This window comes from Leuciscus leuciscus, assembly GCF_965113295.1.
Source record: "Leuciscus leuciscus genome assembly, chromosome: 19".
Taxonomy (NCBI): Eukaryota; Metazoa; Chordata; class Actinopteri; order Cypriniformes; family Leuciscidae; genus Leuciscus; species Leuciscus leuciscus.
In genome coordinates, this window is record NC_138743.1 from 9,603,943 (window position 1) to 9,630,144 (window position 26,202).

Consider the following 26,202-nt stretch of genomic DNA (forward strand, 5'->3'; position numbering starts at 1 on the left):
TTTTTTATGTCAGCATGTCACCAGTACATATTTCTGTGATTTTCACCCAGTAAGCAATTTTACATGTATTTTGACCTTTTAAAGATAAGGTAGATTGATTCCACCGAAATATGACATCTGAAATCTATAGTAATACTACATGAGTGACCTTAAAGGAGAATTGTGTGGAAGAATCACAAACTGACCCTGATCACAGAAACTAGATAAGCGTCTTTTGAATACAGCTGATGTGTTACGAATATTTTACAGCTGTGGGAGGTTTAAAAGTCTGGTAGCTATGACTTGTGTATACAGCAGAAGATAACGCAATCAGTCAATACTGTGTGTATGTTTGGGTGTTTTGTTTTTTTCATGTGAATCTTCCAGCTACAATACAGAACCCGAATTCTGGGAAAGTTTTTCACTGTAAGTCCACAAACCCTTGGAATTATCTCTGGCAATGATAATCTAGCAAGTTGACCATGAGAGGACAGTCTGTAATGGCACACTGGAGAAAACATAAGCCAGGTTGTTAGATAAAGTATGATACTGCATGTGAACATTGTAGGCAAAAGTTCAGCCGTACCAATCTGCTGATGTTCCAGGCTGTGGATAATTTCCAAGGTTTCCTCTCTTACTGAATCACAGGAATCGAAGTAATAAATGCACTGCTGCAGAGCATTAACAATCTGGGAAAAAATGATTAATAATCACTTGAACACATACTATTATTAGAGACACTTGAAAAACTGTTCATTTTACCCATTTAAACCAGCCAGTGAATATTGATTATGTTCGGAATAGTATATTATCATACTTCAAAGTACATAACAATTTCTGCAATGTACAGTATGAATATTTTTAGTTTGATGCCGCAAAACATGCTCCAGCGTATCTGCAATGTTTTCAAAATCAAATGTAAGGCTTTTTAAGACCTACACAAATTAAATACCATATGAGAGGCCAATTAAATGACAATAAAAAAAACCCCTAAATTTAAACAACTATTTGAAATACAGGTTTTGACAAAAAAGTTTTATAAAATAGTAAACAATTAATTTCCACATTTAAACATTCACATTTAAATCATATACATATCTAGATATATTTAAGACTTTTTATGCCCTTAAATTGAATAAAACTGAATTTAAGACTTTTTAAGACCTTTTAAGGAGACTGGGGGATCCTGTGCTCATCATGTGACAACAATGCAGTATAATATTGTTTGAAATTGTCTATTGTATTGCTTTACATATTATTACCAAAAAAAAAAAATCCAGTTTCCAGTATGCTAGTATTCCATTCTCACTGGATTTTATGATTAAGGCTAGAAGTTAGCGTTTACAACCATTGGTTTGTGCATACCAAATAGAAAAACTCACCAAAGACTTGTATTTCCTCTCAAGAAGTCTTAAGACAACGGTTCTGCTGTAGTAGCCATGCTAGAAAGCAATATTTAGACATCAATTTTAATGGTATTTTGATCGTTTGAGTAGAGAAATATATTTTTTAAAATCAGTATTGGTCACATTTTCCAATAAACATACCTAAACATCCTTAAAAGAAGACATATTTACTTGAGAAGCAAAACTGAATTTCAGAGAATATATCTTGAATTGCATTTTACTTGTGTTTAGTGTAAAAGGCCTGTTCACACCAAGAACATCAATCAATGTCAATCAATCAATCAATCAATATGAATCTATATATTGGAAATTGGACATGGAAAAACAAGTAAACAAAACTTCTAAACCTGTGTTCACACTGCTGAACGCCTAGTGGGCGTTCTCACTACTGGTTGCCTAGTAACATTTACGAGTGACATTCATGGATGTTATTCCATGTTGTAGACACCAAATCAGTTTTCTTGTCGTTAAAGTATCGGAAAGTTAAACCGCTAAAATAACTTCTCCATCTTGCCGCTGACACTCTCCACTACAGGATGCAGTGATGAATCACGTGCGGTCAGCTGACAACACTCCTATTGGTTGTCGCTCCCGAAAGTCACTCTTCACACTTGCATTGCTGAACACTACTACATCCTGTCGTCAATGGTCACTGTCACTCATAACGACGGAAATCACCACCTTTCCATTGAAATGACTGGGATCATGTCGCTTTGTTGCTGCATGTCGCTGGCAGTGTGAACACAGCTTAATTTAGAAAATTGCACTCGTGTGTTTTGTGTTTCTGGTTTTGTTTATTCTTTGATAAAAACTTGGCTCACCATCCATTTCTTAAACCAGGTGGCTTTGATATCCAGCAGAGAGATTAAGTGTATAGGCTCTAGGGATTTCTCTGAGCCGGGACTGCTCATGCCTTGTTCAGAATGCAGAGCGAGAAGAGAGAGGGTGTTCTCAATTATTTCCTCCATGTACCTAGAGCACAGGATGAAAACTCATTTATTTTCAAGAATCTGACACAATCAAGATATAGCGTACAATATTTGGGAAATGGGATTGAAACGTGAAAGCTCACTTCTCAGGATGTCGTATCCAAAATGTTGTCACTTCCTTTTGAAAGTCGTTCATTAATCGCATCTGGAACGACCAAAAAGAAACAAGTTCATCTATATCCAAGCAACCTAAACTTTATTCATATGCAAGGAGAAAGGAAATGACATATACCTGTTTGAGGAGACGGGCCATATCTGGTCTGTTCGCATCAATACTTGAAGAACCGCTGGGAAAACTCAACTTGTGGTACAGGAAATGAGCCTCCAAGCTTTTTGCTGAAAAGAGATGTTGACACTTTATGAGAACGAATTGACAGGCTGTTCATTTTCATATATACTGAATATTAAAACATATTGCATCCTGCTAAAGTAAGTTTAAACTATTACCAATGCTAGCGTAGATATCCTTGGTCACATTTAATGGAGAAGACGAAAATGTTTTTGCAAAAAACTGGAGGACTTTATCCTGTGAAAACAGAATATGTTCATGAAAGTGTTATTTTAGTATCACTGAGATATTAATTATCTCAATTATACTTTTAGTTAGTTTTAGTAATTCGGTTGTCATTTTTATTAGTTTTTTGTTTTAGTCTATTTACATTTTTATTTCAGTTTTAGTTTAATTATTTTAGTACATCAAATTAAACTAAATTAAAAGGAGAAATGTTGCTTGGCAACTAGCTGACAGAAAATATGTCTAAAGACTGGAATACACTGCACGTCTTTTGCTCAGATTTTCAGATTAACGAGTCCACAATAGTTGCAGAAAGTCGGTGTCATTCTGCAGATTTAGGGCAGTTGGAGTTTTTTAGTTTTTCAGCTTCAGATTAGGATTCCATCCAGTTGGAGGATATCAAAACGTTTGATATTTTGAGCTGATTTTAGAATACATATCGTAGTGTATGATGCGTAGCTACTGAAACCAAAGCTGTCCTCTATCTACCAGTGTTGCATTAAAATACAATACAAATACAATACAAAAGCAAATTAACAGAACCTGAGTAACAAATTAGCCCATATATATATACAGTATGACTCATCAGCTCAGATAAAAAAAACTGACTGCGCCACTCACCTTTAACTCCTGTTGTAATCTGTAGAGTCACAACCGCATCTACCCACCCAAGACCGCATCCAAATGCGCATTTTTGTTTTTTGACTCACTCAGCACACACAGTTGCTACAACAACTACTGTGGTCATGATGCCTAGGCCCGGTTTCACAGACAAGGCTTAGATTAAGCCAGGATTAGGCCTATATAAGTCGTTTTTATAAAGGTGCATTAAAAAAAAAACATAACTTGTGTGCATCTTGAGACAAAACAACGGCAGTGACATTTTAAGATTTGTCAGTGCAAGTTGCTTTCAGTTAAAACAGCTCAAACTTGCATTTTAGTCTGGGACTAGGCTTAAGCCTAGAAATAAGTGTATTTTTTAAGCCTAGTCTGTGAAACCGGCCACTAGAGTTTTAAAATCGGGTCAGATTTTAAAAGTTGTGTAGTGTTTTCCAGCCTTAAGTTATTCATGTTTAATTTTATTTCAGTTCACATTTATTCTATTTCAAGTGATGAACATGTTTGTTTTTTTTAATGGATTTAGTTAGCTATAATAACCCTGATTCAAAATATTTAATAAACTCCCACATACTGTGGGATTCAATATTAACACTGGAACGGGTCATGGCCTCCCGTTCCACATGAAACCACTTCTCTGGAAACTGCTTGAAAATGTTGTATTTCCACATTAAGCAGCTAAGGAAACAGTTTTGCTGTTTGGACCATGGCAAAGGCCAGTGCTTATTTAGCACTTAGCTCTTACGCTGAGCTCAGGGTCAGGGTCAGTGAGTGCAGCAGAGAGGTTTCGGCGCAGACCAGTCCAGCTTTCACAGCTCAGGACATCAGAGGGAGGGGCATAGCACAGAGACTGCAAAGCTTCCCAGCGAACCTGTAGTTAAACACATCAGGATGGCTGCTTCATGCTGACTCAAAACCACATTTCTCCCCTTTCTATAATTGAAACAATGTCAAGTGGGTGTATCAGAGAAAGAGCTTTCACCTCTCGTGGTCTACCGGGGTCAAGCTTCTCAGCGATGACTTGCAATTGTTCATGTTTGATAAATGCATAGCTCTACGTGAAGAAAACAAAGACATCAGTTAGTGATTCAGTCCCATGGTATGAAAAGCTGAGATAAAAACTGTGATATGCTGTGTCATAGAAAACACTGCAGTCACTGTAACTTATTTAAATTAATACAAAAACAACCTGATTGAATGAAGAGTCACTGTCAGAGCAGTTGTCAGTGTAATGGTTGCCTGACTGTTCATGTTGGATCTTCCTGTCCATTTCCTCTTTCTTAAGCTGATCTTCCTCAAATTTATTGATTAGTGATTCCACAACCACCATCATGGTCTGTTTCAGAGTCTGCATCATCTGTTTATACCTACAGATATATTAAAAAAAGTAATGTTAACATCATAATTTTCTATTCAAGTCTTCGAGGAACTAAAAGTAAACATCATCGCTGCTTTCGTAATCGAATACTTTCCTACTATAAAGTATGTGAAATTACAGTACACCAACAGAGTAGTATGTCTGAATACATATTATTCGAAAAACACCAGGTGAAAAGTACTTGGATGACCTACTACTACCATTGAGATTCTGAAGTGTGCATTCAATGGGCACTTTACTATCCCATGAGGACACAGGAGAGGATTTATGAATGACAGTGAAGCGACGCAACTGATGCTGGTAGGTCACGTGACAGTAACAACATGGCGGATGTACATCCGATTTTCATTCATACTTCCCATATTCATTTTACATAGAACATACTTTTTTAAAGGTCGTGAAGTAAGTTCAAAGTCAAATGTAGTACAGTTTGTAGTTTGTGCTTTTGGACACACCACATACCATTGATTTTTAACAAAAACATAAACATTTCAAGAAAGATATACCATCTCACTAAATTTATGGTGATGAACTACTAAACTACCCATACTCGGAAAAGTTGCTGTAACAATGAAAACAGAAACCACTCACATGAAGCATTGATGATACCATAATCAAGTTATATATTTGAAGACATCTGAATACACTACTAATGCACCATGGTTGCCAACATTTTTAAGTAGATATTAAGCATTAAGCACTGCAGCACAAATATTTTCAAATATTTTTAAAATAAAAAAAGAATAATAAAAAATTAGTAAATTACATTTGAAAAATATATAAAAATACAAAAGAGTTATTTTGATTGAGTTGTATTGTAATAATATTTCAAAATGTTACTGTTTTAACTAAATGGTTGGCGAGCATAACTTCAAAAACATTTGAAAAAATCTAGTTTTTAAAGGGTAGTGTATTTTGAAATAACGTTAAAATATGCATTGTTCATATAATGACTTAAAATATGTAATTTCATATTCTACTGTTTTGATTCAGTTATGTAATTCGCAAAGCTTTATGGGATAAGTTGTTGATTTTATCATAAATGACATAAAAAGACGGAACGCTGTTGCTTGTGTGAACAGCACATTTGCGTATTTACCGGAAAAGTAATTCTAGTAATTTTATGTTAATTTACCGGGATTACTGTGAATACTGTGATATTGTGATTTATCCTGGAGATGGTTGGTTTGATTCGGTTCACGGCTTAGAGCTTTTTATTGATTTTTTATCTTATTTTTAAATGGGAATGTACCGAACTACTTTCAAAATTGCATTGATGCAGATATTTTTGCATCATGCAGTGAGAAAACTTTCACAAAATCATCTTATCATATAAAGAAACACATGGTAAGGGGAATTATAAAAGCACATACTGTGTGGACTCCCTAGTCCTCTTGGTAACAGCATGAACCAGACTGTCCTGTCCGGACCCAATAGCATGACTATCACCCCTGGTAAAATTCTCAGTCTCTTCTTCAATAGCTGCTCCCAAACTGCTCTCCACGTACTCCCGCAGATACTTCACAAACTCATAGCTTAAAAACAGAGGGAGGGCACAAAAACAGGTCAAACAAATAGTAATCACAATCAGGCTTAACATGTACTGGAAGAGGAAGATCTCTCACTTGTGAAAGTTCTTGTCAGTTTCCTCCAAATGAAGCAAGATCTCTTCGGCACATTCTACCGATGGTGCTCCCGAGATTCTGTCTTTGACACTTTTCAGGAGCTCTCGCAGCAGGGTCTGGAGCTCTGCCTCATCCTCGCTGGAGAACTGAGACATCGCTCCTCGGGATGTGTGATCTCTTCTCTACGGGTGATCTCCTGCTTAGAGAAGCAAGGTGTTAGCCTAAGTAAGGTGTGTTTGGCTTATAGTAACAGTGGTGGGAATTAACTCACACAGTATATTCCCACAAAGTTTAGATTCCTGGAATGCTTTTAAAACAGTATGTATGCTGGATAATTGTTGCCTGCTTTTCCTCAGTATCTGACCTAACCCATTAAACAATAAAACAAACCAATAAGCAAATAAAATATTTTGTCTATAAAAGCAATTTCAAAATCATGAGAAACAAAGATTCATGTTAAGTGTGCCTGAATCTGATACAGTAACGTTATACCCTGTAGAGAGGGCTAACTTAAGAAAGCTAAAAATAGGAAATATAGATACATTATTAATAACATTTAGGCTACCCTACATCGGAGTAATACATCACAGGCTAACGTTAGCTATATGTAATTAAATATTAAAACTGAGACGATCAGAATTCAAGTGTTGGCATTAACTAGCTTATATTTTCTCCTTAACACGTTAACATTAACGTTACACATTCAGCTCGAGCAGTTCTAAACATTAACGTTACCTTCAATAATTTCACATCATGTCCAAACAGATGAGTTGCATCGCTTCCATAACATTAGAAATCATCCATAATCGGACGCACAGAGATGTAGCCTATATTTTCAGCTTAGCACCTTAGCACTTCGTTTCTATGGAAACAAGCACAGCTGAGATGAAGAAGCACCCGCAGTAAGCGCTTACAAAACACTTGTCGTATGCAAAAATACGCTTCACGGCACAACCGTATGAATATATTCCGTGTCTATCAATATTTACGATAGCGAATATTACAAATTAAGACAATGAAACCAAATAAATAAGAAGAAAGGTGATGTTTTCATGTGTTTATTTGACACTGGCTGAAGACACCAAAGTTTATCACGTGATGGGAGTATATCACGTGACTTTTAAATGTTCCGGGTTTCCTGATACACATGATGATGTGACGAGACTGAAGAGGAGAATCTGGTGAAATAGTGCTTGTATTAACTAACATAGTCAGGCTTGTTGAGTGCAGACTAAATCATTGAATATAAAAGATTATTCTTTTTCCATCGGCAGCTAATTTAGAGTGAACAGTTGTAGATATTTCAGCTTATAATGGCCGCTGTTGACAGCTTCCAGCTTTTGTATAGAGAAATTGCCAGATCATGCAGCTGTTATGTGGAAACGCTGGCGCTCGTGGGTGCGTGCTACACAGTCAGCAAGGCTGTTATATTTATGAGGGACTCCTATAGTTTGATAAGGCTTCATTTTATTCCTCGTCTTGTGTGCCATAGAGATCTTAGTCAGCAATATGGACAATGGGCTGTCATATGTGGTAGGTTTGATCTAATTTATGCATTGAACCTTGATATATGTAATAATAGGCTACTGCATAATATGAAAGTTTTTTTCCGACACGGAATAATAAATAAATAAATAGATTTAAAAAAAAAAAGTAATTGCGACTTTTTATCTTACAGTTCTGACTTTTTTATTTGTAAGTTGATCTCAAAAGTTGAACAGTTCTCTCAATTCTGATTAAAAAAGTCTTGTCACATTGATCAGAATTGTGAGATCAATGAAAGGTCAGTTATCTTTTATTTATTTTTTTATTCAGTGGCATAAAAAACAAAAATTTTGCTTGATGTAAACTCAGGGTACGTTAACACGACAACAATGTACTAAAAACAGAAAAGCATTTACTTTATACAGATGACAACGTTGTCAAAACGTTCCCGTTCAAACGGATCTGCGAAAACGACTAAAACGCTTTACAGGCCAGTAGTTGGCGATGTCACTTTGTAAAGAAACACTAAACGCCTATAGAATGAACATGTAATACGCATGACGTCATCGTTTTCACAGATTCCTGTTTTTGTCAAGGGGGTAATCCATCAGCCTGAAACTGAAGCTTCCCTGGGGGCCGCCATTGATTAGCAGACCCTCACCTGCTGTTAGCATTCCATTGACTCCCATTCATTTTGGCGTCACTTTGACAGCGAATAACTTTACATCTGAGGCGTTTAAAGACTCCATTTGTCCATTATTTATTTCTAAAGAAACACGAAAATGTATAAAAGGCTCCATTACCTTGTATCTTACGTTATGGCCCCGTAGAAGCAGTTTTTGTAAAAATAGGCTAACGATGGCGTCATAACCACGCGACTCTCTGTCACACAGTAGAGAGATTACCGTATAGACAGGAGGAGAAGCTCGCAGGCAATCGGGGGGACGTGGAGGCAAAATTACAAAATAATTAATCAGAATACTTGGCAAAAGTTGCTCCTGCTTCTAGCTCATGGACACCTCCTACTCACGCTCTCCGTCTCTGCAAGTTTCGGAAGGGAATGATTCAGATTTCTCTTGGCACAGCTACTAGAAGACAGACAGGTTGCTCGCGGGACATCTACGTTGTCAAGCTCAGTTTGAGTCTGCGCAGTACGCTCGACCATCAGGAAATGAGTGCTTCTAATTGACTTCACTTTTCTCCGTTGAAGTCTATGGGGTCGCTGTGTCCATTTCTTTTACTGTCTATGGTTTTTGTAGTTACACGGCGACGATAACGTTATGGTTTTCAAAAACTCGCACCCCCAAAACGCTGTTGTCATGTAAATGATCGGCCAAAACGCATAAAAAGTTTTTAGTTTTTAGAATTCTGGGGGGGGGGAGTCAGAATTGCTATGTTAACTCACAATTGTGAGTTTCCAAGACTTATGTGAATGACAGTCAGAAATGTGAGATATAAACTAGCAATTGCAAGAAAAAAGTCAGAATTGTAAGATAAAAATATGCAAGTAGCCTACCTTTTTTATTACGTAATTCCGTATTGGAAAGAAGCTTCAATAGCATACTGATATTTTACAGATAATTACCTAACTTACATGGACAACTTTTTTTATAGGAGCTTCAGAGGAAATAGCAAAAGCATATGCAGAGGAACTGGCCAGGCATGGCATCTCGGTGATTCTGATCAGTAATGACATCAGTAATGTGGCTGACACTGCCAAAGCCATCTCAGACGCTCACGGGGTAGAAGCCATTTGGATTGAAGCTGATTTTAGTCAGGGGTCCATGGCCTGCAGACCTATAAGAGATGCCATCGCCGGTAAAGATATTGGATTCATCATTAACAGTCTGGACGGGTCGCTGGACACCTCTCAAGACTTTACGGACCTCTCTGAATCTGCAGTGTGGGACACTATTAATAGAAATGTAGTTGCTGCCACTCTTGTCACCCGCTTGGCACTGCCTGCTATGGTGGAGAAGGGAAAAGGAGCAGTGGTCAACATTTCTGCTGGGCGCTGCTTGCGTCCGACTCCTAGAAAGGCTCCTCTCTCTGCATCCACGGTCAGTTTGTCTGTTTGTGTACCAATTTTCCATCCAAATATATGGTGTTTTACTTTGTCTTATGATTCAGCTGCATTTTCAATTCCCCACAGGCCTTTTTCGATAACTTCAGTCGCTCTCTACACTATGAATATGGTAATCGAGGAGTCTTCGTGCAGAGTTTGCTGCCTTTTAGAGTTGCATCTCAAAGATCTGATGGTTACGGTTCTGCCGGCTGGCTGGTGCCAAGCCCACAAGTGTATGCCAGGAATGCTCTTTTAACTCTGGGCATCTCTCACAGAACCACAGGATACTGGCCTCACACCATACAGGTACATTTTAAGTCACTGTAGTGAGTTTCCTCTTTTACGGAACATGTGCATTATATTTAGTGTTTCTTTGCTTTTCTGTTTCACTTGTTCTCTAGTTTGGACTGGTGCAGTGCATGCCAGAGTGGGTATGGATTCTGGGATCACGTGTATTCACAAGGGCCACCTGACAGGGATGTTTCCCCTCCATGTGAAAGACCTGGTTTCTCAAATGGATGTTGCAGAGTTTACTTTGACCAATCTTAGAACAAAATGAGTGATTCAAGTGTTGAAACTTAAAATCAACTACTGTTCCTTTAACAGTTCTAAAAGAAATGCCTCTGTTTGCAAAAAAAAACTTTTTCTAAGTGGTTTGAATGGTTGGATCATGATGACAATTCTATAATGTTTTTGCACTATTGCTTTTTGACTTAAAGGGATAGTTCACCCAAAAATGAAAATGTTATCATTTACTCACCCTCATGTTGTTCCAAACCTGCACGAGTTTCTTTCTTCGGTTGAACACTTAACAGCACCCGCTGACCTCCATAGGAATTATTTTTTTCCTACTATGGAAGTCAATGGGTGCCGTCAACTGTTTGGGAACAACTTGAGGGTGAGTAAATTCTGACAAAATTTTTGGGTGAACTATCCCTTTAAAAAAATCTCCTCCTTGTGCATTTTGCAAAAAGCATAGTAATATATTTAGAAAAAAAGGTTTTGTAAATTATTTATTTATTTTTATTCCAGGTGTTTTTGAGTATACTGGCTATACTCAGCATTGATAGATCTTCCTTGTACCATTGTGTAGCCAGTGTTTGGTTATTGCAGTGTATCTCATTTAGCTGTTGCAACAGTGAAATTATCAATAAATATCCTCAATGTCTATAAAAAGACTGTTTTATTATTTTATTTTATTAATTTAGTGGACGTTTAGTGAAAGACTGTTTGAAATTGTTTGATTTTCAATGTTCAAAATTAAATTGAAATATTTTCTCCATTGTATAAACTCCAGTCATGCTGGCACAGTATTATCTCTGAATGAGCGGACAAGCTCAAATGTTGTGTCTGCCAAGAACACATAATGCACATTGCTCACTTAATCTAGGAATAGGATCGGGCATTTATATAGCGCTTTCACATGTACTACTGTACACCCAAAGCGCTTTTACAATCATATCAGGGGATCTCTCCTCAACCACCACCAGGAATCTCACTTGCATTAACACTAACAGAAGTACAATACAACAACCGTACCATACTTTGGATGTTTTTTTTCAACACTGGATTCCTCCAGGGAAGTCAAAACAGAAATCTTGAAAAATAAGTCTGTATGGAGTTGGAGAATAGAATTATTTAAGAAATAGACGGAATTAGAGTCAAGAGTTAATGACTTATACATTGAATAATACTTAAGTATGAATAATACTTATTTCATCCTATAAGGTGAAGTGTGTAGTTTTTTGTTCCAAAAATACTTTTCCCAGTTTACTATGCCATGGAAACATTGGCTCAACATGTTATAAGTTTGGGGGTGGGACTATCTGTTTATCTGACCAATGGAAGAAGTTTAGGTTACCTGTTTGAAAACAATTGTTTTGCTATTCAGACAGCAAGTTGTGCAGAAATAACCTCATTATTAAGAGTTATACAACAGGGCCCAGCCAGAACTAAAGTGTGATACATAAATTAAGGGATATTATAGTAATGTTATGGTGTATAATCTTGCATGAGAAACACAACTGAACAACTAATATTCTAGCTAGATGTTCCAATTCCAGATGTCAAGGCTGAAAGTTGGAATTTACAAACAGATAATGTGACAATCTTTGTTTTGGTTCAAAAGCTGCCTCTTCGATAGGAAGTGGATGGCTTTGAGAAATCCTGCTACACACATTTCCCTCGAGTCCTCACTGAGCGATTGAGCCTTCTTCTCAGTCTTCTTAAATTTGGTAAGTGAAAAGCGTTATTATTTGTATTAATCTATCCATGTCATTTATATGCTTGTTTAGGATTATCTCTCTTTATTTATACTACCGTTCAAACGTTTTTTTTTTTTCTTAAAGAAAATACATTTACAGTATAATGTTACAAAATATTTTTATTTCAAATATATGCTGTTCTTTTGAACTTTCTATTAATTTCTATTCAAAAAGCATCACGGTTTCCACAAAAATTGTAAGCAGCACAACTGTTTTCTACATTGATAATAATAATAATAATGTTTCACAAGCACCAAAACAGAATATTGGAATGATATCTGAAGATGTGACACTTGAAACTGGACAAATGGCTGCTAAAAATTCAGCTTTTCCATCACAGAAATAAATGACATATTTCAGTAAAATGTTACAAAAATAAAGCGTCTAAAAATATATATATGTAATGTGATCTGAAATGTAAGTGTTATATTATATCCCTGAGCAGGCAAATATTGAAAATGTCATTCTATGATTATAAAAAAGTGACATGCTGAGTTGAAGATGTATTACCATTGTCATTATCAATGTTTAGGGTTTTCAGGGCAAAAACCTTGGTTCCTGTGTATGTTTTGTAAAAGAACCTGGTTTGTCTCCTGACTTGACAATCCCATCAACGGTGCTTGCATAAAATACGTGGAATCAAATTATGGGCAATTATTTGCACATTAATTACTGCCGAACATGCTCTGTCCAATTAATAATGTTTTTTCTTTCAGGAATTCGATTAACATTAAAGATGGGTGAGTGGGACTTCCTAGGAAGACTGCTGGATAGAGTCCAGACACACTCAACGGTAGTGGGGAAAATCTGGCTCACCGTCCTGTTTGTTTTTAGGATTCTAGTCCTGGGTGCTGGTGCAGAGAGAGTGTGGGGCGACGAGCAGTCGGACTTCATCTGCAACACCGAGCAGCCGGGGTGTGAAAATGTGTGCTACGACCATGCGTTCCCCATCTCGCACATCCGCTTCTGGGTACTGCAGATCATCTCTGTGTCCACACCTACTCTGGCCTACCTGGGCCACGTCGTCCACGTCATACACGTCGAGAAGAAAGTGAGAAAAATGATGAAGAAAGAGCTTCAGAATGAGCAAATCAAGCTGTTCCTCAAGAAAGGCTACAAATTTCCCAAGTACAGCAGGGACAATGGGAAGGTCAAAATTCGGGGGCGCCTCTTGAGAAGCTACATTCTGAGCTTGCTATGTAAGATACTTCTGGAGGTGGGTTTCATCTTGGGCCAGTACTATCTTTATGGCTTCACCCTTCAGGCCCAATATGTCTGTGCCCGTTTTCCGTGTCCTCACAAGGTGGACTGCTTCTTATCGAGGCCTACTGAGAAAAGCATCTTCATTTGGTTCATGCTGGTGGTGGCCTGTGTCTCTTTACTCCTGAATGTGATTGAGATCCTATATCTGTGCGTCAAGAAGATCAATGAGTGTCTCAGCCGTAGAAAGGACTACGCCCTCACCCCTGTGACCCCAGCTGTGAACAGGAAGGACATCAAAAATACAGATCAGAGGATCCAGAACTGGGTGAACTGTGAGCTGGAGCTTCAGAGGAGGGAGCTTGGCAATGAGGCAACCAAGAGCGTGGTTTCAGAGAACCATAGTGCTGACATGCAAGAGGTCCATATCTAATCAGCAAGCCTCTGCACACAAAGTCTTTCACACGGTCAACTTGAGCAAACATCCACTGATCCAACTAACTCGTGCATGGTCAAGACCCCCCAACTCCAAGCACTTTCTGGCCCTCTCTCTCTGTTTAACAAATCAATAATGTATTGCTGAAATTTCTGTTTGAAATTGTACTTTGTAGAAAGGTTCAATACAAGCAAACAGTTTGATGTAAACTGTGTTTTTGTGTTTGAGTTCTGTTTATTTCGGGGTCAGTAAGATTTATTAAAATTGTTTTTGAAAGCTCATCTTATGCTCACCAAGGCTGCATTTATTTGACCAAACATAAAGTAAAACAGTCATATTGTGACCTATTATTGTAATTTAACACTCCAGTCTTCAGTGTCGCATGATCCTTCATAAATCAAATGTACAGATTTGGTGCTCACTTCATGTTTTTCTGTAAACCATGATACATTTTTATATATATATACACGTTTCTTCTGGCCAAAGAATTTTTTTGAGTCTACGCCCAGATGGAAGCATTTCAAAAGTAGAATGAAGGGGGTGAGTATGATCTTTAAAAATCGCAATTGCTATTTTTTCCCTAAAACAATCAATAAGCCCTGAAGTGGGTGTTGTTTGTGTCCAGTGATTTGATTAATTATTTGTGAAAGTTTGTTCTTCTGTTTAACTGTTAGATTACCGTACCATAAAACAATATTACATTGAAGAATACTTTTAATCATTGATCTATATACCATAGTTAGAGTGTGCGTGCTAACATTAAAACTCCTCAGCTTCCTAAGAAGACCCAGGCGTTGTCTTGCCTTTTTATGGATGTACTCTACGTTACTTTCAAAATTAAGTTTCTCATCAATAATTGTACCTACTGTAGGTATTTAAAATTCGAGACCTCAAGTTTTTCCAGTTTTTCATTATATTTGTGTGTATATATATATATATACACACACATATAATTAATGTATAATGAATGATTAGTATTATTAAATATAAGACATAATATTAGTTATGTGGGTCAGGCATTTAAGTGTGGTACATATCATTGTTAGAGCCTTTCAATCATTAATGTGACACTCCTGTGTATCTGCATTCAAAATCTAGTTCTTGTCATTGCTAACTGTTGGACAACGTGACAGTAGGACACTTACAGCTATTACGCAATCTTAGTAAAGCCCAAAAATCAAGGTTCAACAATTCTCGGCTATCACTTGGTATGCGGCTTAGTTTCTAATAGGAAGAGGTGCAACTCGCTAAAGGTAAGTCTGAAATCAATATTACATTGTTTGTATGCTTCTGTTCGTGTATACATTGTTTCAGGTTACAAATATGAAAGATGTTTGCCTTGTGGTGAAAAAAAGAGAATATTTAAGAATATATTATTATTAAATAAAATGAATGATATGCTGACTGTAGTCAGGCAAAGTGCTTATTACTAATATCTAATTAATTATCTTAGTAATTGTTCTTTACATTACAAACATATGTTTTAAGACAGTAAATGTTTTACATACATAGTAAAAATGTAGAGAATAATTTTAACATGTACTTCTTTTAAATCAATATTTGCATATTTTATATTTACCAGTAGCCACAGATGTTTATTCAATGAATAAGATTCAGAATTATAAAGTTGTTTCCTGTGAACACCACTGTACATTTTGAATCAATATTTCTTATTCATTTGTTTTGCTTGCACCATTTGTTAAAGTATTACAATTATTAATGCATTTCATTTGGCTTTATAAAATGTAACATTTATTAATAACAGCTCTTTTTTGAACCATTATAATATTCTTCTCGTTTTACTTTTCTACATGTGCAAATCTAAGCACAATAACTAAACTTGTTTGAAGGACTTATTAATTATTAAGTATATTAATCTATTAAGAGTATTCCATTAATGAACCCTCATTTAAAGGCTTATTGATTAAGTTAAACCTAAAGTGGACTTTGTAATTCATCTGTTTTCCTACCCTTTCTCATGTCTTTTTTTTTTTTGTAGGAAAGTCTGAGCATCAGCAATCATGGGAGACTGGGGATTTCTCTCAGCGTTATTAGACAAAGTACAGTCTCACTCCACCGTCATCGGCAAAATATGGATGAGCGTCCTTTTCATCTTCAGGATCCTGGTGCTGGGAGCGGCGGCGGAGAGCGTTTGGGGTGACGAACAATCTAGTTTGGTTTGCAACACGTTGCAACCTGGTTGTGAGAACGTGTGCTACGACTGGCAGTTCCCCATCTCGCACATCCGCTTCTGGGTCTTGCAGATCATATTTGTGTCCACTCCAACTTTGGTGTACCTCGGCCATGCGGTGCAGGTCATTCACCAAGAGAAAAAACTCAGGGAGAAGATAAAAAGCATTGGCGAGGGCCACAAGTTGAAGTCACCCAAATACACAGATGAGACTGGCCATGTCAAGATTAAAGGAAACCTGCTCGGTAGCTATCTGACCCAGTTGTTTTTTAAAATCATCCTCGAGATTGCGTTCATCGTTGGACAGTATTATTTATATGGCTTTATTATGATCGCCAAGTTTACATGTTCCCAATCTCCTTGTCCTTACACCGTAGAATGTTTCATGTCCCGTCCCACAGAGAAGACTATCTTTATCATCTTTATGCTAGTGGTAGCCTGTGTGTCTCTGCTACTGAATGTCATAGAGGTGTTTTACCTGCTGTGCACCAGGGTGGGATGCAAGAAACGCTCACATCACATCACTTCGCCAAGAAACCCCGCCAGTTTGTCATCTTCCTGGCAGATGACCTCGGAAGACGCTCAGAGGCAAAACAAAATGAACAAGCAGTATGAGAGCGGTCAGAGTCTTGGAGGAAGCCTGGATGGGGCGAAAGAAGAAAAACAATTGATGGAAGACCATTAGATTTGGACTTTTGTATTTCAGAAATGGAACAAATCTCTCAAGTTTTAATAGAAACATCATTACAGTTCATTTTCCAAAGCCCTTAACTGATTGTCCAGTATTTTACACACTTGAGAAAGAAAGTATATTGTTATGGTACTCTAAAAAATAGATTGTGTTATTTAATTATTTTATGATTATTTTGTGCATAATACATGTTTGGCCTGGATAGTTTTGACTATGGTAAAAACTGCTTATTGTTATACTATTGTATATAATGTGTGTAAATATTTTTGACTTAAGCACTGATGTCCACATGTCTTGTTTGTCTGATGTTGTCATTTCCATTGGCCACATTTGCGTTACAAAACAGACAAATTTATAGTGATGTGTAAACGATATCCTTGTTTAAAATAAAACTTTTAAAACAACCGAAGTGTCTTATTTCACAATATATCTAATCCAGTAAAAACACTCATTCACAAAAGCACAGAATGAATGCAGTTCCATGAAGTGACAATGGATATATTTAAAAATCACATGTAAAATTATATATAATAATCATAAAAGTCATCATTCTAATCACAAATCAGGCTATATGTGCTTAATTGCTAATATCTGATTAATTATATTAATTCATCATATTATTAATTGTTCTTTACCCTAAAGACATAGCATGTTTTAACCCTTAAATGCATACCTCGGGTCTTTAGTGACACGGGACATCATTCACTACCCTTGTCCTCATTAATTTTTTTAAAGTTAGACATCAACCTTCTTAGTATTCCTCAATCGATTCGTTATAAACAACATAAGATCAAAATAATAAAATTATAAAAGAATGACTGTTGTAAAAAATTGTATAGGGTTGCTAACGACCCGAGGTGTGTAATAGTGTATTTTTTCTTCAGTGCAAGTCACCGTTATTCTACAAGGTGGCAATGTCTAATGATGAAGTGACATTTCACTCATAGTTACCGCAGGCAGAAAACAAAAGAAAAGGAAGTATCATCAGCAAAACTTGAAATGGCTCAGCGATTTACATAGCAAGTACTGAAAGCAATCAAATATTAGTGTCACTGTCACTTAATGGTGGATTTGGTGAAGAAGCTGTCAGCGATCAAAATATTGATTTTGAAGATGCTGAAAATGATAGTTTTGAGAATATGTTTGAGATCGCGAAAATGAGCCAGATGCTGAATGTACTGGGAAATGAGCTCTGACGAGGACAGTGATGATTTTATAAAACTTCTGCTCAAAATGAACCCTTTCAAGTTCCAAAAGGTAACAAAATACGCTTTATTTTATTCTTCTGTAATTGGTACTCTAATATCAGGAGAGTTGTGTATTAACGTGACAAGTAGAGATCCATCCGTGTTAGATATAGACCCAGGTCGCATAAGACCCGAATATGTAATAATGATTGGCGAGACATTCATGCATTTAAGGGTAAATGTTTTAAAGACATAGTAAAGTGTTAGAGAATGATTATAACATGTATTTATTTTAAATCAATAATTGCATATTTTATATTAGCATTATTGTTTATTCAAGAAATAAGATTCAGAATTATCAAGTAGTTTCCTGTGATCAGTAAAAAAAGAAACATTCAAACAAATAAAGACATTTTGTAGCAATTTTTTTGGCCCGCACAATATGTTAAAATTCTGAATGCATTTTATATAGTTTTATACAATTTTAATTTGATTAATTTATTACATTTATTAAAAAAAATGTAATTGACTTTTGCTCCACTATTCCTCTTTGCATTGCACTGCAAGTTGCATTTGTATTATCTTTATGTTGATGTATGTTGTTCTCGCATATCTCAAAAATGGCCACGCTGCAGATTTTTATCACTGTTCTTATTACTGACTATAGCATAGAATAACTACAGCTCAGATGATGAAAACCCTAAAGCACTACAACTCAAGGATTCATAAAAGCTCCTCCTGTAATGGATGCCAAGATACTTTTTTATTCTGTTCTCTTCTCTCATGGTGAAACATATAAAAGTGGTTTTACTTCCCAGTATTAGTTGTGTTCAGAAATTCCTGCAATGTTATGAATCACACTGATGCCAAATCAATATACCGTGCCAAACTTGTGTGAACTGCATTGCATGTGTATTTATGCGAGTACGAGTATGTGAGAATACAAAGGTACAGAGATATTGTTATGTACTTATTCTAACATGATTAATAATTAACTTTGGGCTCAATTTTATCCTGTAATCCCAAATATGGCAATGGAACTTTAATCAGACGTCAAGAGGAAGGTGACATCCCAAAAGAAAAAAAGAAAGAACAAAATTGCGAAATCAAGTGCACTGAAGTTCAATCTTTACACCTGACACATGGCATTTCAACATTGAGCAATAGTCAATCAGCACCGGACTGAGAAGCAAGTTGTCACAGGCAGAAATGTAAGTTTTTCGTATTTTACATTTTTGTATGGCTCTATTTGCTCATTTATATGTGATATTATGTATTGTTAAGCTCCCTTCAGGATTCCTAACACAAAACTGACTATAATCAAATAATATTATTTTGTACTGATATACGGACGTATTTTGGTGATTGCTGAATGTTAACCATTCACTGTTTGGAACTGAATGCTAGATTGGAAAAGTCAGTCATTCACATTGTTAAAACATTGTTGAGTATCTTGAAGACTGCATGTTGAAAGATTTGCTTGCTAATTAGTTACATATTCCCTTTTTGCCACAAATGTAATTACTTAAATGCCTAGAACTGTTTGTTTTCAAAAATACAGTGTCTTTAGGATATAAATACAGACAGCAATCAATGTTGTGTTTTGGTTTTGTCAACTGAAGTGCAACTCATAATTCCCTACTAAGTAATTGTATTTATGTTCAATTCAAGTTCATATTTTTAAATTATATTTTGTTTTAATCAGATTTTAACACTGCACCTCTTATCTTCTGAACATTGAATTGTTGTCACAGTCCACAAAGGTAATGTGTTTAAGTGTCTTTCTTTCTTTTGTTGTATACATAATTGTTCACTTATTCTCTAATAATCTTACCCTTCAGCCGAAACTCACACGTTGGCATTGCCCACATGCAGATATGTCGTGTTGACATTATTGATGCAAGCAATTGGTTTTTAGTAACATAAGTCATGCGATGTGTATTATTATACAATTTCTACAATTATTTTACCTATGAAAGAAAGAAAACCATGCAGGGAGATGACCTTTCATTTTGAATACTTGAAGCACATAGATAAAATAATAATAATAATAATGAAATGCACTGTAACTATGAAAACTTTTGAGTTTTCAAAAAAAAAAATTTTTTAAATAGAATTTTCAAAATGTAATCCATTGTTTTCTTTGTTTTCTAAGTACAATAATTTTCACAGCCGTAAATATTGTATTAATATGTATGAAGTATTTCATGCATTATTTTAACATTATCAATGAATAATGACAAAAATGTTTACTCTGTTCCTCCCACAAAGTTATAGTATTGGAGTCTTGGAATATAGTCCATAAATGAGACTTTTTATCTTTCTCTCTCTCTCCTTTTTTGGATTAGCCGCTGCTCTCTGAGCCACGTAATGATTCTTTTAAAATTTCTACTTATGTGTGTTCACAGAAAAATAATAGCATATGGGTTTTGAAAGACATGATGTTGAGTAAATAATGAGATTGTTTTCGGCATTTTAGGCAGATCAAAACCACTCAAAAATGCTGTCTTTCTCCCCTAGTTTTCCAGGCAGAGAAGACACTAAAGGCACAAGCATGGGAGAGTGGGGCTTTCTCTCCAAGCTGCTGGACAAAGTGCAGTCTCACTCCACTGTCGTAGGGAAGGTGTGGCTCACTGTCCTCTTTGTCTTCAGGATCATGGTTCTCGGGGCCGGGGCCGAAAAGGTGTGGAGCGATGAACAATCAAAAATGATCTGCAACACTAAGCAGCCGGGTTGTAAGAACGTGTGCTACGATCACACCTTTCCAATCTCCCACGTTCGCTTCTGGGTGCTTCAGATCATCTTTGTGTCCACCCCAACGCTTCTATACTTCGGCCACGTTCTGCATGTCCTCCACAAAGAAAAAAAACTGAAACAGCAGATTGAAAGACATGCTGAAAAGCAAGGCATCAAGCAACTCAAATACACCGACGATCATGGCAAAGTTATAATCAAGGGCCAGTTGTTAGGTAGTTACCTAGTCAGCCTGTTTGTTAAGATCTTGCTGGAGGCTGCGTTTATTGTAGGCCAGTATTATATTTACGGTTTCATAATGATCCCTAAGATAGAATGCTCCCAATCGCCTTGCCCTCATACGGTTGAGTGTTACATGTCTCGTCCCACAGAGAAAACCATCTTTATCATCTTTATGCTGGTGGTGGCGTGTATCTCTCTGCTTCTGAACGTGATTGAGATGTTCTACCTGATATGCCGCAGGTCAAAGAGACATCGTGGCACACAGTTGTCAGCATTCTCGAAAGATTTAAATGGATCCAAGGTGCACATCACAGGAACTTCAAAGTCTAGCAAAACTTAAGGGTGAAAAGATTGTTTGGTGTTGTAAGCTTGTACATAGATAAATAAGTATTACAATTAATGTCATTTTGTGATCAATTTGTTTTGCACAGTTTTTGTTTTGCTGTGAAATGAGTATATGTATTTAATGTTTGCACTAGAATGAATGTTGGTGCAGGATATTTAAGGTAATTTTATATGGACTATATATAACTTCTAACATTTGTTAAGGTAATGACTTGTCTATGATCTATCACTTATCTCATTTTATTACATTTTTGTGATGCTCTACTTGGTCTGACAACGGAATTGTCATAAACTGACGTTACACTTAGATAATAGTTTATGTAACAAACTGCAGTTTCTTAATTTTCTAAATACTTTCTTCTCTCCCCATTTGGTTAAAGCAAACCACGTGGAACTCTATGAGAGTAACCAGTAAAATGTGGAAAATAAAAACTGTGAATAATGTAACAAGTCTATGTTTTTTTCTTGTTAAATTAAAGTATTGCTCAGCTAATGATGTGTGGGGAAGCTACGTGTATATTGGGAAATGTTAGAGTTTCATTAATTCAGAAAAGAATGAAAGGGATAGTTTACCAAAAAATGACAATTTTGTCATCATTTACTCGCCCTCGTGATGTTCCAAACCTGCATGTTTCTTTCTTCTGTTGAACACCAATGAAGATATTTTAAAGAATGTTGATAACCAGACAGTTGAAGGCACCCATAGTAGTACTATAGGCCTATTTTTGTCCTACTATGGAAGTAAATGGCTACCGTCAACTGTTTGGTTACCAACAACATTCTTTAAAATAGATCTTCTTTTGTGGTCAACAGAAAGAAAGAAACTCATAGGCTACAGGTTTGGAACAACTTGAGGGTGAGTAAATAATAACAAAATGGTCTTTTTTTTTTTTGGTGAACTATCCCTTTAAAGGAGCATCCAAACATATCAATTGTAGCATAATTTAGCTACTCACCCAAATGTTGTTCCAAACCTCCATGGCGCCAAAAAGAACAAAAAAGCACGATAAAGATATCATATAAGTAGTCCATATGTCTCACGTGCTGCTGGAATCTAATTGCAATTTGAATGTGCGCATATTTTACGTTTTTATCTCACAAATATTCAGATATGTCCGTTTCTGACGCGTCAAACTTGGTTGTTTCACATATGTGTCTTTTTACTTGCCTTATCTCCTTTAGTGGTTTATGGAAGAAGAGAAACATGCAGTGTTGAGACGATATTTTATTTTTGGGTGAACTAAATGTAAATCTTAATGGGAATAGGCCTACTTGAAGCACATACATACAAATAAACAAATACAATGCGATGTGACTATTAAAACGAATGTGGAGTATCCTTTTAAATTGTATGGTGATCTCAAGCTAGTTTCTTATTTTATTTTATTTTTTAAATGTTTAAATTAAATAGAAAAAAAATGTATAATAAAAATGGAATAATGGAAAAACGGAAATGTGTTTATTTGTTTGTTTTATAAGTGCATTCGTTTTTTTTTTTCACGGCAATTTAATATTATATTATTCTGTCAGAAGTGTTCATGTATTGGTATCTAATTGTCCTGATTTTCAAATGCACTGATGATTTGTGCTCTTCACACGCCCCCCTGTGATGAAAAGACATAACAGCAATGCGAGCCAACATTTTTTTTCTAGTTAACATTGGACACCATCTCTCGTAATATTTAGAAATAACCATTCATCTTGCATCTTATAAACAACACACTATTTTTGATGTTGTTTTTATGTGTATTTTTATTTGCACATATTCATATTCACAATAGTTATGTTCATAATAATCCCTGAACTGTGTGTTAAGCTACTGCTAAAATAATAGGCTAATGTTCATAATAATTAAACTGTGTTCTTCAATTAGCTACCAAGTCAGATATTATAAAACAGATACAATGGCATACATAAGCGATGTAAACACTATTTTTACGTATAAATCTTGTTTCACTGGAAAATAAAAGGGGAAAAAAGGACTGTTTAAATAGAATAGAAGAGGAAATGGTGGAGGGCTTGAGCTCCAGACATGGGTCTGGGAAAAATGATGTCATTTCAGTTTCATTTAGCAAAATGTCTAAGTATGGGTTCATTTCTCATGCATCTCAACCATTGCAGGTGGCCTCATCTTGTGCTGGCTCCTACGACCTATCAGATAGAATATTTCTCCTAGATTCAAAGCCAAAGACACACACGCCACAACGAGCATGAAGATAATGAAGATGCTCTTTTCAGTTGGGCGGGATGTAAAACAATGCAGGCCGACTTTAGGGCAAGGGTCTACTTTACATTCTAGCTGCGTGGGCATCCAAAGGCCAATTAAATAGTACTGGCCTACAATGAACCCTGATTCAAACAAGATAGTCACAAAGAGACTCAACATATAGCAACAAAGCAGGCTTCCTTTGTAATAAATCTTCCCGTTGTCATCAGTGTATTTGGGTAGTTTTACGCCACTTTTCTCTGCATGGTTTTGTAAATAATGTCTCAGTTTGTTTTCTTTGTGAATGATGTGCAGAACGTAGCCGAGGTAGACCAGATTCGGGGTGGCCACAAAGATGATTTGGAGCGCCCAGAATCGCATATGGGAAATGGGGAAGGCATGGTCGTAGCAGGCATTCAAGCAACCAGGAGTCTTGATGTTGCAGACCATACTGGACTGTTCATCCCCCCAGACTTTATCCAGTCCAGCCCCAAGAACCATTATTCTGAAGATCAGCAGAACCGTCAGCCAAACCTTCCCAATATTGGTTGAGTGAGACTGCACCTTGTCTAAAAGTTTAGAGAGGAATCCCCAGTCTCCCATGCTGACCTGTAAAGGAGAAGACTTCTGAGGTAAAGTACAATATGGGAGAATAGGAATTACATGGACATACACTACCGTTCAAAGGTTTGGGGTCAGTACGATTTTTTTATGTTTTTAAAAGAAGTATCTTCTGCTCACCAAGGGTGCATTTATTTGATAAAAACAATAAAAAAAAACAGTAATATTGTGAAATATTATGACAATTTAAAATCACTATTTTCTATTTTAATATATTTCAAAGCTGAATTTTCAGCATCATTACTCCAGTCTTCAGTGTCACATGATCCTTCAGAAATCATTCTAATATGATGATTTGATGCTCAAGAAACATTCATTATTATTATCAATGTTGAAAACAGTTTTCAAAATTCTTTGATGAATAGAAAGTTCAAAAGAACAGCATTTATTTAAAATAGAATATTTTCTAACATTATAAATGTCTTTACTGTAACTTTTGATCAGTTTAACTCATCCTTGATGAATAAAAGTATTGATTTATTTTATTTCTTTCCCCCAAAAATAAACTTAAAATTCTTACTGACCCCAAACTTTTGAGCGGTAGTGTTTAATGTTACAAAAGCTTTCTATTTCAGATAAATGCTGTTCTTTTGAACTTTCTATTCATCATAGCATCATGAAATAAAAATGTAAATAACTGTTTTCAACATTGATAATAATCATAAATGTTTCTTGAGCATCAAATCATCATATTAGAATGATTTCTGAAGGATCATGTGACACTGAAGACTGGAGTAATGATGCTGGAAATTCAGCTTTGATCACAGGAATAAATTACACTTTACTGTATATTCACATAGAAAACAGCTGTTTTAAATTGGAATAATATTTCACAATATTACTGTTTTTGTTTGTATTTTTAATCAAATAAATGCAGCCTTGGTGAGCAGAAGATACTTCTTTTAAAAACATTAAAAATCTTACTGACCCCAAACTTTTGAACGGTAGTGTACATATATTTAACAACAAATAATACTTAGATATTTTTTCTATTATTTTTAACTAAATGGTCTTTTAGTTATCACCATCACTTTTAATGGTGTATAGTCATTTCCCCTCAAGTTTATAACTGTCATTTAAAATAATTCAATTGTAAAATTGACTAAAGAAAAAAGCTAATGTATGGGTTCTTCTATAATGTACAGTAGGAAAGTTGGTACAACATCAACATTAAAATATGTGGCCTATCAGCAATAAGAAAACATGTTGTTTTAAATAAAAACAACATTAATCATCAGTAAATGTTAGAGTGCAAAGTAGAGTGTAATTCCATTTCCAAGGTAAACCTACCTTATTTTTATGATGACAGGTCCTGTGACACTTCTTGTGTGCAGGCGAAAAGATGATATTAGAGGTTTCAAGATTTGATCTTCAACAAGTTTTGTATTTTTTTATAAGTGTAGCTTTCATTTAGTGTCCGCCCAAAAAAAAAAAAAATGGGTGGGCACTAAAAAAAAAGTAAAAAAAAAAAATCTTAATTTCACTTCGGGTCAATGAGCACGTACACATTCAAAATCACAAACTCTCGGATTTAAATCACACCGACCTTTACATTGTCCAACTTTGCCTCAGGATGTTGCAATACATGAAACCCCCCCCCCCCCCCCCCCCCCCCCCAAAAAAAAAAGTAAGAGTCATGATCATGAGAAATGTGATGAAACTGTCGTTTCCATAGACAGCATTTTTCCGAAATCACGAAAACACGAACACAATGTTGAAAGGAAAGGTCTGACTGTTTGCATTTCATATATTTTTGCAAAAATATCTCATGTAATCCAAAGGCCATGATCATTGCAATATGTTATGCTGTTTTTGTCTATGTACAGTAATGGGTTTATACAATATAGTGTTTTGATATTATTTAGATAACATTTCTGTAATATTAATTTTAATATGAATGTCTGACCGTGGTACAAAAGCCAATTAAGGATTTATTTGGGTAAAAGGAAAGCATCTGCCAAATGAATAAATTAAAACAGCAAATATGTAAATATGTATGTTAGCATGTTTGAACTTTGTCCAGCTC

At 35.9% G+C, this 26,202-nt stretch overlaps 6 protein-coding genes across 7 annotated transcripts in view; 4 read left to right on the plus strand and 2 right to left on the minus strand.

Moving 5' to 3' along the window:
* Positions 1–7,569, minus strand: part of tbc1d32 (TBC1 domain family, member 32) — a 43,039-nt gene extending 35,470 nt beyond the window's left edge. The window contains exons 1-12 of the mRNA XM_082148179.1: positions 7,245–7,569; positions 6,510–6,705; positions 6,258–6,419; positions 4,696–4,873; positions 4,489–4,560; positions 4,252–4,377; positions 2,822–2,900; positions 2,607–2,710; positions 2,458–2,519; positions 2,207–2,357; positions 1,362–1,421; positions 566–668 (exon numbers count right to left, since the gene is read on the minus strand). Of these exons, the coding sequence (XP_082004305.1) occupies positions 566–668; positions 1,362–1,421; positions 2,207–2,357; positions 2,458–2,519; positions 2,607–2,710; positions 2,822–2,900; positions 4,252–4,377; positions 4,489–4,560; positions 4,696–4,873; positions 6,258–6,419; positions 6,510–6,664 (1,252 nt within the window). The 5' untranslated portion in view covers positions 6,665–6,705; positions 7,245–7,569. The remainder of the gene's footprint in view (positions 1–565; positions 669–1,361; positions 1,422–2,206; positions 2,358–2,457; positions 2,520–2,606; positions 2,711–2,821; positions 2,901–4,251; positions 4,378–4,488; positions 4,561–4,695; positions 4,874–6,257; positions 6,420–6,509; positions 6,706–7,244) is intronic.
* Positions 7,570–7,656: 87 nt separating this feature from the next.
* Positions 7,657–10,767, plus strand: hsdl1 (hydroxysteroid dehydrogenase like 1). The gene is made up of 4 exons (XM_082148285.1): positions 7,657–8,042; positions 9,609–10,054; positions 10,147–10,365; positions 10,461–10,767. The coding sequence occupies exons 1-4, from the start codon at positions 7,823–7,825 to the stop codon at positions 10,530–10,532; spliced, it is 957 nt and encodes a 318-aa protein (XP_082004411.1). The 5' UTR covers positions 7,657–7,822; the 3' UTR covers positions 10,533–10,767.
* Positions 10,768–10,901: 134 nt separating this feature from the next.
* gja11 (gap junction protein, alpha 11) lies at positions 10,902–14,379 on the plus strand. The gene is made up of 2 exons (XM_082148292.1): positions 10,902–12,293; positions 13,040–14,379. The coding sequence occupies exon 2, from the start codon at positions 13,060–13,062 to the stop codon at positions 13,954–13,956; it is 897 nt and encodes a 298-aa protein (XP_082004418.1). The 5' UTR covers positions 10,902–12,293; positions 13,040–13,059; the 3' UTR covers positions 13,957–14,379.
* A 677-nt stretch (positions 14,380–15,056) lies between these two features.
* gja13.1 (gap junction protein alpha 13.1) lies at positions 15,057–17,245 on the plus strand. The gene is made up of 2 exons (XM_082148300.1): positions 15,057–15,212; positions 15,959–17,245. The coding sequence occupies exon 2, from the start codon at positions 15,981–15,983 to the stop codon at positions 16,833–16,835; it is 855 nt and encodes a 284-aa protein (XP_082004426.1). The 5' UTR covers positions 15,057–15,212; positions 15,959–15,980; the 3' UTR covers positions 16,836–17,245.
* A 1,857-nt stretch (positions 17,246–19,102) lies between these two features.
* Positions 19,103–21,799, plus strand: gja12.1 (gap junction protein, alpha 12.1). 2 transcript variants are annotated; one of them, XM_082148311.1, is made up of 3 exons: positions 19,103–19,239; positions 19,734–19,791; positions 20,549–21,799. In XM_082148311.1, exon 3 carries the CDS (start codon positions 20,583–20,585, stop codon positions 21,342–21,344), a length of 762 nt encoding a protein of 253 aa, XP_082004437.1. In that variant the 5' UTR covers positions 19,103–19,239; positions 19,734–19,791; positions 20,549–20,582; the 3' UTR covers positions 21,345–21,799. The 2 variants fall into 2 exon arrangements, with proteins under 2 accessions (XP_082004437.1, XP_082004438.1); XM_082148312.1 differs by lacking the exon at positions 19,734–19,791 and having other exon boundaries at positions 19,132–19,239.
* Positions 21,800–22,496: 697 nt separating this feature from the next.
* gja12.2 (gap junction protein alpha 12.2) lies at positions 22,497–25,710 on the minus strand. Its single transcript, XM_082148320.1, has 2 exons — positions 25,467–25,710; positions 22,497–24,164 (listed from the first exon to the last, which is right to left on the minus strand). Exon 2 carries the CDS (start codon positions 24,156–24,158, stop codon positions 23,442–23,444), a length of 717 nt encoding a protein of 238 aa, XP_082004446.1. The 5' UTR covers positions 24,159–24,164; positions 25,467–25,710; the 3' UTR covers positions 22,497–23,441.
* Positions 25,711–26,202: the final 492 nt, after the last annotated feature.